The 12,639-nt window shown below is 46.4% G+C and overlaps 1 protein-coding gene across 6 annotated transcripts in view; it reads left to right on the top strand.

The window, feature by feature from the left end:
* TNIP1 (TNFAIP3 interacting protein 1) overlaps window positions 1–12,639 on the top strand; it is a 54,612-nt gene that overhangs the window by 33,242 nt on the left and 8,731 nt on the right. For 4 of the 6 annotated variants that reach the window (XM_081851524.1, XM_081851525.1, XM_081851523.1 and 1 more), the window contains 7 exons: window positions 3,506–3,712; window positions 5,903–5,997; window positions 8,677–8,767; window positions 9,319–9,408; window positions 10,805–10,870; window positions 11,645–11,776; window positions 12,420–12,548. In XM_081851524.1, the coding sequence (XP_081707650.1) occupies window positions 3,506–3,712; window positions 5,903–5,997; window positions 8,677–8,767; window positions 9,319–9,408; window positions 10,805–10,870; window positions 11,645–11,776; window positions 12,420–12,548 (810 nt within the window). The remainder of the gene's footprint in view (window positions 1–3,505; window positions 3,713–5,902; window positions 5,998–8,676; window positions 8,768–9,318; window positions 9,409–10,804; window positions 10,871–11,644; window positions 11,777–12,419; window positions 12,549–12,639) is intronic. The other 2 variants (XM_081851528.1, XM_081851526.1) reach the window with 1 other exon arrangement.

The following is a 12,639-nucleotide window of genomic DNA, read 5'->3' as shown; positions in this document are numbered from 1 at the left end:
TGAGCAGTCTGGGAGATTGATTCACAAGCAACTTCTATTACAGTCAAACCTCGGTTCCTGAATGGCTCCGTTTTTTAACGTTTTGGCTCCCGAACACCGAAAACCCGGAAGTAAATGCTCCGGTTTTCGACACGGCTTTTGCTTGAGAGCAAGAAGCTCTTGCAGCCAATTGGAAGCTGCATCTCGGTTGTTGAACGTTTTGGAAGTCAAACCGGGCTTCTGGAACGGATTATGCTACTGCTCCCAAATGAGACTGAAGCTTTAATATTAACTAGGATACTACAAGTAGCATCTGAAACATTTTCCAAGATATTTGGGATAGCTGTTGCCATCAGAGTAAGATAGTGCAAGGTCTTTTGCTTCTTGAAAAAGGCTTTTGCCAGTACACCCAATGGGCAGGGACGACGGGCCATGGTGTAGTCAGAGAGCTGTAGTCCAGCAACACCTGCAGGGCTCTGGTTTTCCCCATCCCTGCTATGGGAGAACAGGTTGGAACCTGCCCAGAGTACAGTTGTCTTCCTTGGTGTAACGTCTATTGAACTAGAAACAGATGAGGCAATAAAGATCTGGCACCAAAGACACACTATGATTCCTGTGTGTATTTCCCTTATGAGTCAGCAGCAACAGAGATGGACAAAGTCTCTTGCAAGACTGGGTTTTTTTCATTTTGTGGACCAAGTTCATAGGGGCATGTTCACGGAGCGGCAGAGAGGATGAGTCAGCTCATGAGTCCTGGGTGAAAGCTGCTTTTTCCCTGCCTTTTACCTTCAAGGATTCCTTTCTGATGGGCTGCCTGCAAGGTGACTCTTTGAGCTGGCATGCAGCCTGATCTGGCCATGCTTGCTACATCTACGCAGGGTGACATCCCTTTCCTGACCTGGATTGCTTGGCTGTGAATGGTGGCTTTCGTCTCCAAGGCAACCAAGTAACTAATCAGCCATAACAACCCAGACCAGGTTAGTGCTCCACTATGCCCGGCTCAACCACGTCAGGGAGGAGGGTGTGGCTCTGCGGCTGCCTGTGAAGGGCAGGTGTGCCATAAACCCAGGGCCTCGTATAAAGCGGGTGCATTTCAGTTGTAGAGCTTCTGACAGAGGGACGCATGTGCCGCCAGCACTTTGGAATCGAAACCAATTGGAACTGAACAAGAAAGAGGTAGGAGTGAGAGAGGTGGGGAAAGGGGGAGTAAAGTTAAGGTGGAAGTTGTGGTCCAAGTTGCAGGAGTGTTTTTCTCCATTAGCAATGTGGAAATTACAGAGAATGGAATGAATAGAATCCTTATTCAGAGGCACTTGCTGGAGAGTAAAGAGGTGTGCTCAGCTTTTTGTTGTTGTTCATTGGTTGTCAAGTTTTTGCCTGCGCTTGTGGAAGGGCCAGAGCATCTGCAGAAGGTTCAACCCCTGGCATCTCTGGGTAGGACTGGAAGAGAACCCTGCCTGAAATCCTCAGTCAGTCTGTGAGGGCAATACTCAAGTAAAGGGACCAATGATTTGACTTGGTATAAGGCAGGTCTGATGAGTTGGTTCCTAGGAGTGTCTCCATTTCCAGTCTCCTTGTGGGAGACAGAACATTTCTGAATGCCAGTTGCTGGAATCCTTAAGAGGGGAGAGTACTCTTTTGCTCAGCCTTCCCACGGGCATCTGGTTGGCTACTGTGAGAACAGGACGCTGGACTAGATGGGCCATTGGCTTGATTCAGCCTATTCTTATGTAAGCTACCACACTGTCTTCCCAGGAAGCCACATGCCATAATTCCAAGTATACAGACCAAAGACATGCTGCCTTGCTCAGTGGTGAAGGAAAGACACCAAGTACATGATCAGAGACACTCTATCTATCATTCATTCATTCATTCATTCATTCATCCGTCCTTCGTATATTTAGTATGGAAAATGAACTCTGAAACTGAGTGCTGGGGAGCCCAGCCACAAATCAAGCCCAGAAGATATGCCAGAGTCTCCTGTCCTAAAGTGCGTGGCAGAGGTGGGGAACCCAAGTCTGTAGATTTCTGCTGCAGAGTTCAAGCACCCCTGGAGTTCTCCTACATTACATGCTACATTACACGCTTGGTCAGGAACTAGGTCCAAATTGGTTTAAAGTCCTTTAGAAGTTAAATGAGTTGCAATTGGAAAAAACTGAGAGGGGATTATTTTTAGGCACTACTTTTAGGTGACATTAGAAGCTTGGAAGCAAACTAGTTCTGGCAATCCTTTTTTTTTTACTGGCAAGGTTAGCTTTAAACATTTAGCATTCTGAGGTGAAGGAAAAATGGCACATACACAACTGGACTAGCAATTGAATTTTTCTTCAGTGCCAGCAATGAGGGAGTGTCTTACTCTGTGCCTGAGGGTAGCAGGCACTAAACTATTAAGTGGAGCGGGACAGGCCATGTGAGACACACAGCTCTGTCCTTCAAAGAGAAGAACAGCCAGGGGGTCATCCACTTCTGTTCTTAGCATCTGCCTCTTGAGGCGGTACAGTAATTTTACTTTGCCTTAATAAGAGGGCGGGCTCCATTTGCTGCTTACAGCTAAGGTGCATTCAGGTGGAATTTTCAGCAATAATAGAAACAGGGCAAAGGTGAAAGGGGCATGGGTAATGCAATGAGTTCTTCTGGAAGTGCAGAATACCACAGACAAAGGTAAGTCCCTTAAAGACACTGGATCTCTCTAGAATCATCTCTCATACAGGGCCTCAAGGACTAAACACTGGCTTTGGTGTTAGGTTCCCTTTGAGGAATTGGAGTTGGACATTAAATTATGCTTAGAACATTTAGACCATAAAATGAGAGCAGTTTTGTACTGTTAACACTCCTGGTCAACGCACCTTAAAAAAGAGAGAGGAATTTATTATTATTTTTTAAGTGGAAGAGCTACAGGCAACGGCAACCGAAAGGATCCCAAGGGATTGGAGAAGCTGAAGTGTTTGGGGAAGGGCTGTGGCTCAGTGGCAAAGCATTTGGCTTCCATGCAAAAAGTCCCAGGTTCATTCCTGGCATCTCCCAAGTAGGGTTGACAAAGACTCCTGCCTGAAGTCATGGAGAGTCACAGCCAGGGGGCTGACTTGGTAAAAGGCAGCTTTCTATGTTTTTGTTTTAGAAAAAAACACCACTCAAGGTTGCCAGGGCAGGTGAGTGGGACTGTGAGAAGGGGAAGTCCCCCTCTTCCCTCCTATGCCATCTTGTTCACCCCCACCCTGCCATTGAAGCATGGGGGCAAAGTGCAGCTTCAGGGTGAGATTTTCAGAGGGAAAATACCTTGTCCAGGAGAAGCAAGGCGTGCCCGCCCCCCAATCATGGGGACTCTATCCAGCGTGCTTACTTTGTAGCTGATATTTCTTTAAATGAGTCCAGAGTAACTCATCCTGAGACAAAAGTGTTGCCAACTCTAGGCATCAGATGAAGGAAGGAAAAGGTGGCAAGCTGCTTCTCTGAGCCTGCCTAAACTTAGCCCTTATTTGCCCTCCTCCCAGATTACAATGTTTCTGCGCCTCCGTGTCTTTTGCAGGACGTTGAGCCACTTCAGAACGAGGACGGCAACCTGATGCTGCACCTCCAGCGCTTGGAGAACACGCTGAGTCTCTTTGCTGAGGAGTCGGACAAAACGCAGCTCTTTGCCCCCCTGGGGCGCATGGCTCTGGAGTTCAACCGGCTGGCCTCCAAGGTGCACAAGAACGAGCAGAGAACATCCATCCTTCAGGTTCGAAGGCTGCTGGTAGATGTGCATAGTTCATTTTGCTTTTCGGTTTTCATGAACAACTGTCTTGGCTTCCTCTCTTCTCTCTCCCCACCCCACCCCTGATCCCAGTGAGCGGCCAAAACACATGTGCAATGTGATGCACTTACCCTCAACACTTTCCTCCCACAAAAATAATTTTTATTTCTGACAGTAAGAGCTGTTTGACTCCCTTGGAAGATGGTGAACTGTCCTTCATTGGAGGTTTTAAAGCAGAGGTTGAATGGCCATCTCTCAGGGATTCTTTAGCTATGATTCCGGCATTGCAGGGGGTTGGACTAGATGACCCATACAAGGCACCAGACATGCCCACGCCTTCCACCCATGACACCCATCCATTACAACAAAGGTGCAACTCAGTACAAGTAAGCTCAACATACATTGCAGATAAATAATAATAATAATAATAATAATAATAATAATAATAATAATAATTTTATTATTTATACCCTGCCGTCTGGCTGGGTTTCCCCAACATATAAAAGCAAAACAGGAGATCAGGATACAAGTAAGCAGAAGAAAGAACCTGAGTTCAGCTATTGGACCAACCAAGAAATATTACAAGCCACATAGCTGTTTTGGCCCTGTGATTTTATCACATTTTAATTTCTCCTTCCAGGGCTATTTCTTTGTCTTCCTTTTCACTCACTCCCCCCTCTAAAAACAACAACATGTGGCCAGTATTATCACTCCCATGTGATGGATGTTGAACCACGCCTGGGAAATAGCAGTGTGTTTGCAGCTGAGCTGAGTCTTTAACTGGGAACTTCTAGATCACAGTTCCACCTTTAACCACTACTGTACTGATAGCAATAATTAAGCCCCGTTGAATATGTGTGTTTCCAGTCACGTTGCCACCAGGCTTTGCTTTCAAGTACTCTCTAAAGCCACCCGTGCTCTGGCACACTGTTGGCCTCATAAAGGTTCCTGACCACCGTTCGCAATGTTGTCGATGGGGAAAACACTGGCATTTCTGAATGAAGCTTCACTTTAGTTTTTCTTCCGTCATCTCTTCTTCCCTTTCCAACTAGGAAGGGAAACTTTGAGGATATGACACACCCTTAGTAAGGCATCAGACACCCCCCACAACCTTTCAGGTCATAAACTCACCACTAAAAGACTTTTCCCTGGGGCAAGCCATTGTGCAATTGACCATTTAAAGGGTGATTTATACTTTGTTTCAGTAAATTAAACGAGGGAAGTCCTCAAGAGGAAGGAGAATTGCATTATTTATTCCTTTTTATTCCCTGGCAGTGATGCCCAGAAGCGCGTCCTGTGGGCCAAACTGAACAGGATGTTATTCCGTGTCATTTGGCATTGCACAGTTTGCAAAACACCATGACAAATAACCAGCATGCTGGGGGGTGGGCTGTCATATGGGGATCTGGAGGACTTTAACCCTTTTGTCCCAGTCAGTCCCAAAGAGGTGCAAATACAGGCTGCCTCTAATCCTGACTAAAAATATTCTTTGCACCTACCGTTTGCGACTTTCACCCCATTGCGAATAGCAGGTGTGGAGGGTGGGGCAACAGGAGCTGCCTCTGATCAGAACCGTGATGGGGCAGAGGTTTAAAGCCCCCTGCTCCCCCATGATCCCAATCCATCTCCCCACACCTGTAGCAACTATTAGTCCCCCCCCCAAAAAAAAGTCACGCAAGGTCCACATGAATAATATCCTGTTTACTTTGGCCCTGCAGTTTTAATAGGCAGATATAATTCCTGCTTTCTTATTCCCATCTTTCCTCAACATTAGAGAGAACCAGAATAGTTACAGTGTCATACCAAGGCTATGTAAGTGCAAATGAACCTCACTGGATGAGCTTGAACCAGGGGCCATCTCTCAACCTAACCTGGCTCCCAGGGTTGTTGTGAGGATAAAATGGTGAGGGAGACCCAGTCTCTGTCCTGAGTTCCTTGAAGGAAGGGTGGGATATAAATAGCAAGGAAGACAGAGTGGAATATAGCTTTGGCATTCCTGTCAAAATCTGAGAAAAGGGTTCATGGGATTGGGGACTAGGAAATTCAAATTTCAGCATCGACAGCTAGCTAAGAGCAGGTGGCCAATTTCCAGAAGCTGTTTATGACCAAGAAAATGGCCCTTGGCTAATATGATATAACTCTTTCCACTGCTGATGCTTCTCGTACCCCTCTCTCATTTCTTTTATACAGGCCTTGTGTGAGGAGCTGCGGAACGAGAATGAGGAGCTGAGGGCAAAGTTGGAGAAGGAACTAGAGCAAAGGAACCAGGTTTCAGAGAAGCTGAGGTGAGGGCAGGAGGGAAAGGAGAATGCAGTCATGCTGGGCAGAGCAGTGATCTAGGCGTTTTCATTGTGTGTCTCTGTGTGATGACTCTGAAGGAAGCCTGAAGCTGGTGGAAACCGGGCCCCGCCCCTTGCCCTGCTCTGCTCCTAGGGAGATTTCTTAAGACCCATCACACTGTACAGCCACCCTGAGCAAGCATTAAAGAGCCCAGAAGAAACTTGGATTTGAGAGATGAGTGCAGTTATGGTAGAGAACACTGGTGCTTAGAAAGTTCATTTTAGAAAAGGAATTAATTCTAGTTCATCCCTTGCAAAAAAAAAGAACTAATTCCATTCCAGTTCATTTCACAGTTCGCTTGTGATGGTGCTTGGCATATATTTTTCAGCCTTCAGAATTTTGCAAGCTGACCTGCTAAAGTAAAAAATACACTGCAAGAACATCAGAACATGCAAGCATTTTATTTTTCCCAACAGTTCTGATCTTTAAGCTTTAAACAGCAGCATCACTTTTCAGATAGGTAAAAATGGCAAAGGCAGTGGCCACAATTACGGAGTTATGTGCAATGAAACACATGCGCGCGCACATATATAATTAAAATGATTTTTAAATCTTCCAAATTTCACTGCAAAGGAAATTTAATTCATGTTCAGTTGACCCAGAACTACTTTCAGGTGTAATTCGGAGATTTATTTTTTAAAAAAATAATTTGGTGAATTAGTTAATCTGAATAGTTCATTCCAAGCACTGGGAGTCCAACCCACCTTGCAGTAAGGAACAGAAGGAGTGGAGCCACTCCCTGAAAAGTAACAATAATGGTGGGAAATCCCAGAGAAAGATAAGGGGAATTTCCTTGCATTGGGTAGCACAGGGTGAACCTTGGAAAAGAGACCCTAATACCAGTGCTGGCCCACCTTGGTGTTGCCCTTTCCCCCCAATAAGTAATCCCCCAAAACACTCTGCAAGTGTTTGTCTAAGCAAGCCCCATCCTCAATTTGCCATGTAGTGCAACCGTCTGAAGTGCATTTTACGGAATGTACTTAGAAGTATTTACATGACAGATTCCTGATAAAGTCTGGTTCTCTATTTGCACAGAGGCCTCTAAGTGCTTTCAGTCGAACCTGCATAGCAGCCTCCTTCAAGCCATGAAGGTTTAAAAGGAGCAAGTGGACTTGGAAACATGGATGCAGCAGGGTTTGCATGCATGCCCCTGCCCCTCCACACACTTTGAACACCCCTGGGCTCAGGCAAACACCTTTCCCTAACCTGAAGATCATGAAGTCCTTTGGCCTTCTAAGACCCATCCAGCAGTTCCCTAGAGACAGCAGACACTGGTGTCCTGATTGCTTTGGCTGGGGAAGACCCAAGCTTCTCTGAATAGCTGGGCTTTCACCTTCTTGATATTTCCAGTCAAAAGACCTTTTAAAAAGTTGTCCCTTGATCTTCCTAGATGAGATGCTGCCCTCTAGAGGCCCTGCCTGATTGTGACTTCCATGCGCTCTCTGAGCTATTCTCCATTGTGGTCTATAACGGCAGAGCTGGCCCTCAGGAAAGAAATCTTGTCCTGAAGTCTTGTACTGCGTCACATTCTTCTACATTCTATAGAAGGGTCTGGAAACTTCTGTTTCAGTGTATCTGAAGAAGTGTGCATGCACACGAAAGCTCATACCAAGAACTGACTTAGTTGGTCTTTAAGGTGCTACTGGAAGGAATTTGTTTTGCGTCACATTCTGTTGCTGAGGGGGTGCAAGCTTTAGAATGTAAAAGACTTTGACGCCAGGAAAACCTCCCCGTAAAATCTAGCCACCATACCAAGCAAAAATTCAGAAAAAACATAGAAGTCTTGCATTTCAAACTTCAGGGGCAATTGTCCTCTTTTTAATTTACTTGCAGATCTTAGTAAAGAAGAAACTTTACCAGGTTCCATGGGGATGTAGACGCTGTATTGATTTGAACACTGCCATTATTAACATAAAAGTGAACTAAGAGACTCATTTTTTTTCTTTCAAAGGTTATGTTACTTTAGAGTAATGAGATCCTCATTGGCACTGAAAGACCCTTAACTGGTGGTATGTAACCAGGGAGGGCATCCTTAGCAGGATCTGCCTCGCAAGCCAAACAGGACAGGTGGCTGGGGTTGCCCACCTGTCAATCACATGCCATCCTTATGACATCACATGGTTGACAAGTGGGCCTGGCCTTGTGCTCTGATCTCAGAGGTTTAAAAGGGAAGTGGGTGGAGACTCAGAAAGCCTTTTCCAAGTCTCCTCCTGCTTCCCTTTGCAGTCCCTTTAAGATAGGAACCTAGAGTTTTTAAGGCAGGCCTATCATAAGTAACACTGAGCCACTTGTCTCAGGTGGCAGAGGGGCAGCCAAGCAAGCAGCCCCCTGCACATACTCCCGCCAGTGTGCCAGAACAAGTGAGCCCTTTTGCCAGACACTCCCATGCCATTTGAGGTTCAGTTGCTGGCAGCTGCATGGCTGGGCACTGTGGCGAACCCTTTCAAGACTTGGGAGCAGCTTCACCATGGCGTTTACAGTAAGTGGCAGCCCTGGCACACACCATGGGGCAGAGGGGCTCTGCCATGCCTCAGCTGGCAAAATGTCTTTGGTTAGCTCCAGCCAGAAGAATGATTTCTCTTCCCTGGTGCTCATCCTGCTAATATTATTCCTTCCCAATGTAGGTGTGAGAATCTGGAGCTCAGGAAGATGGTGATGATGGGCAGCAAAGAAGGAGTCAAGGCAGAAGGCGTAGAATGTGCTGGACAGCAACAGGTGGGAGGCTTTTCCCTTTGAAACAGAGATGGAGAACCTGAGGCCCTCCAGAAGTTGTTGGACTGCACCTGCCATCATCCCTGACCCTTGGCATTTTGCTTGGGGATGAGGAGAACTGGAGTCCAACCACATCTGGAGATTCCCCAGCCGTGTTTTAAAACCAGATAGTCTGTTCATCTTGGCCCGCTACCCTGGGCCTGATCTTGCAGGGTAACTGTTCAAGAGCGCAGAACTGGAGTGGAGTGGCTGTTGGACTTCCTGCTCCAGCCACTTGAAGGCTTAAGAACTGCCTCTTCCCCACCCCCACTCCCCACCCCCACATGCATGCATGCATTAAGCATGACAGTAAAACCACCCTGGTTGTTAAATAGTGATTGCTCTTATTTGCCTTTCCAATGTATATTGGATCGTGGTTGTTGTGGGAGAAAATCGGCCTTACTGTCCAGTTCTTTGGATGCTGGCTTTGGGAAGGAGAAGCTCTTGAATTGTGAGCTGCTTGCTATGATCGGCTTAGCATCTTCTCATGACCTTTTTGTGTGCCATCATTTCAGAAGGGGGCCGCAGAGGAGAAAGCCACAGGGAAAAGCATGTTGGGGTCAAGTGAGAAGAAAGTGAAAATCCTCGAGCACCAACGCAATGAGGTAAGCAGGACGCCTGCCCCAAGTGACCTAAGGCCAGAGGAGAGCTCAGCACATTTATTATTTTAAGTGTTACATCTCCTGCCCCTTAAATGCACAGTTTCCTGAGGCAACTCACAACTGTAACGAGTCACAATACTGCCCCGGCAAGCGGAGAACCCACAAACCACAAGGCAGGGCAGTGTTGGATCACGTTGAAAGTGTCAGAACAAAGAGCAGTGCTTTCATTCCCACCCCTCACCCCCGAGAGGTGAGCATCAAGAAAGCCTGGGAAATGAACCAGGGAAGAGCCACAGAGGTGGATCATCTTGCAGGTTTCAAGCCCTGGCATCTCTAGGTAGGGCAAGGAGTCTGAAAGCATGGAGGACCCTGTCTGAAAGCATGGAGGACCAGTCATTGTAGACCAGGCATAGGCAAACTTGGCCCTCCAGATGTTTTGGGACTACAACTCATCCCTAGCTAACAGGACCAGTGGTCAGGGATGATGGGAGTTGTAGTCCCAAAACAGCTGGAGGGCCGAGTTTGCCTATGTCTGGTGTAGACTATACTGAACTCCGTGAACCATTGGTCTGGCTTCCTACATTCTGCCACAACCCAAAAGGCCCTGTTACCAGTTACTTGCCTCACTTGAGAAGATAGGGATAGCCTGATGAGGACCTCTGAAGACGGTCTTAAATGTCAGGCTGATTCTTGTTGGGACTAGACAGTGCTTCCCATATCTCCAGGAACCTGACATCTGCCCCCCGCCCCTTCCTTGGAAACATCAAGATCTGATTTAGACCCTCAACATATTGAGTGAGCTGCTGCTCCATGATGTTGTCATGTGGTCTAAACTGTGATCCCACAATGGTAGCCTGCATTAGCAGCAGGGTCAGGTGCCTTTTTCTGTTCAGCCCAGGATTGTCTGCTGACAATGGCTCTCTGGGGTCTCCTGCTGAGATCTTCCCTTTTAACATCGCATCACCATTTTTAACTGGAGATGCCAGATGGGATGAAGCTGCAACAGTAGCATCCAGGCAGCAGCATCGCTGCCATGTGTCCAAAAGAGGTGGCAAGGTCGGGGCTGCATTGGTGCAGCAGTGGAGCCAGTCCAGTGCCGCTGCTGCTCAACTCCAAATCTACCACTGTCACTCCACTCCTCCTGCCTCCGATAAGCAGCAGCAGGTCTGCTGCTAGGCATTTATTGTTGCAGGAAAGCTGCTCCTGCTGTTCAAGAGAGGCCCAAGGTCAACCAGCTTTGAGTGCTATCAGGTTTGGCAATCTATGCAGAGCCTGAAGGAGGCTATTCCTGTAAGAGAGTTGCTGGACAGACTAGAAAGCGCTGGCAATATAGTGCTTTGGCTACATCAGTAGGGAGTTGAGATTCTGTCCTTTGATAACTCTGTGCCTTTCCTTCTAGCTGCTGGAGGTAAATAAGCAGTGGGATCATCATTTCCGGTCCATGAAGCAGCAGTACGAGCAGAAGGTAATAGCAGGGTACCAAATGTCTTGCACAAATCAAGTTTTATAGGTGACAGTTATTTCACATAATATGACACCCAGAGAACTTTGTGTTTCTCTCATATGCCTTGTTGGAGAGGAAGAATGTAAACAGGCATGTTGCTAGAAGGAAAGCTGGGTCTCTCTATGGCACTGACATTTTCTCTCTGGCTTTAATGCTTTTTATGATAAATGTTTGTCTGCCATCTTACTGGCCTGCATCAATGCACCAAACTCAACATACGGTTGACAGTCAGCCAGAACAATCAGATTGTTGTTGTCTGCCATCTCTTAATCTCATTACTTCGGTTAGCTTGGCTTGTGCTATATGCCAGATTTTATTTACCCATTCCTTACGTGTTGTGATCCTAGAACTTTTCCCATTTTTAGCTGTAACAAGCTGAGCAGCTGTTAATAAACCAGAGATCATTACCTATTGAGTGGGCATGTTTTCATGATAGATTTCCAGTTGAATTGGTTTTAATTCCAATAAAAATTCATAACCGGTTGTCCTCTCAATATCTCTTTTAATTTGACTTCAAAACATTGGAATACCAGGGCAAGGCCTCTAGGGTGTGTGTGTGTGTGTGTGTGTGTTTTGTCTGAGATGTCCCATTTTATTAGCATTTTTATTCTCATTTCTCTATAGTATTCTCATAGAGTCAGACAAGAGATACTGCATATTTTTAAATGTTTGCAGTATTTCTAGCTCTGTTCTGTGGTTTGTTTCATGTTTCATGTCATCTTCCCCTCCTGGCAGATAACAGATCTACGACAGAAACTTGCTGACTCCCAGAAAGCCCTGGGGGAGCTGGAGGCGGAACGAGAGCAGAAGCAGAGGGATTTTGACCGTAAGCTCCTCCTGGCTAAATCCAAGATTGAAGAGGAGGAGGTGAGTCTGATAAGAGGTCCGACACTCCCTGGAAATGCATCAGCACCCACCGTGGCCAATAGGGATGATGGGAGTTGTAGTCCCACTCACAAGTTCTGCATCCCTGTTATAAAAGATGAGACCAAAGATACTGAGCATGGGATACCGAGCCTGTCTAGTGTGAAGGTAGATGAGCTAGATAGTATATTTGACCAGAGAGGATAGGACATGGGTTAGAGGGATGTACAGGCAGTTTGAATTATGATGGCAAAGCTATAGCCACTTGCATTTGTTGAGATTTCAGCAGGCTACCCAGTTATAGACAATTAGTCAGTGGCAGCTGTGGGGAACTTTTGGCCCTCCAGATGTTGCTGAACTACAACGCCCATAATCCCTTGGCCGTTGACCATGCTTTCTGGGGCTGATGGGAGTTGTAGTACAGCAACACCTGGTCTGTGACAGTATGTTCTCAAGAAGGTAAAGGAATCTGCAAGGCAGGAGCCTGAAATTTATTTTTAAAATCTTCTCCCAATTCTCATTCATTTCATTTCATTTCCAGTTTTTCTACTTCTGGTTTTGAGGCAGGGAGGGAGGGTGGTAGAATGAGGATCTGTGGTCCTAAGGTATACGGCTGTCTTGACTTTTATGACTTTGTCTTTCTCAGGCAGAAAAGGAGAGACTTGCCGGTGAGGTGAAAGACCTAAAACAGAGGGTGAAATTCCTTCAGGATCAGTTGGCTCCAGTCACCAGGCAAAGAGAGTACCAGGAGAAGGAGATTTTACGGCTTAATAAGGTGGGTAATATACTTCTGCTTCTCTGTAGCCATGCCAGTTTTTCCTACCCCAGGTTATGAGCTTTCCTGGACAGTAAGATAGCTTTAAATC

The sequence above is a fragment of the Podarcis erhardii genome, assembly GCF_964252035.2.
Source record: "Podarcis erhardii genome assembly, chromosome: 2".
In the NCBI taxonomy this organism is placed as follows: domain Eukaryota; kingdom Metazoa; phylum Chordata; class Lepidosauria; order Squamata; family Lacertidae; genus Podarcis; species Podarcis erhardii.
This window is presented reverse-complemented; position numbering and strand designations above follow the sequence as displayed.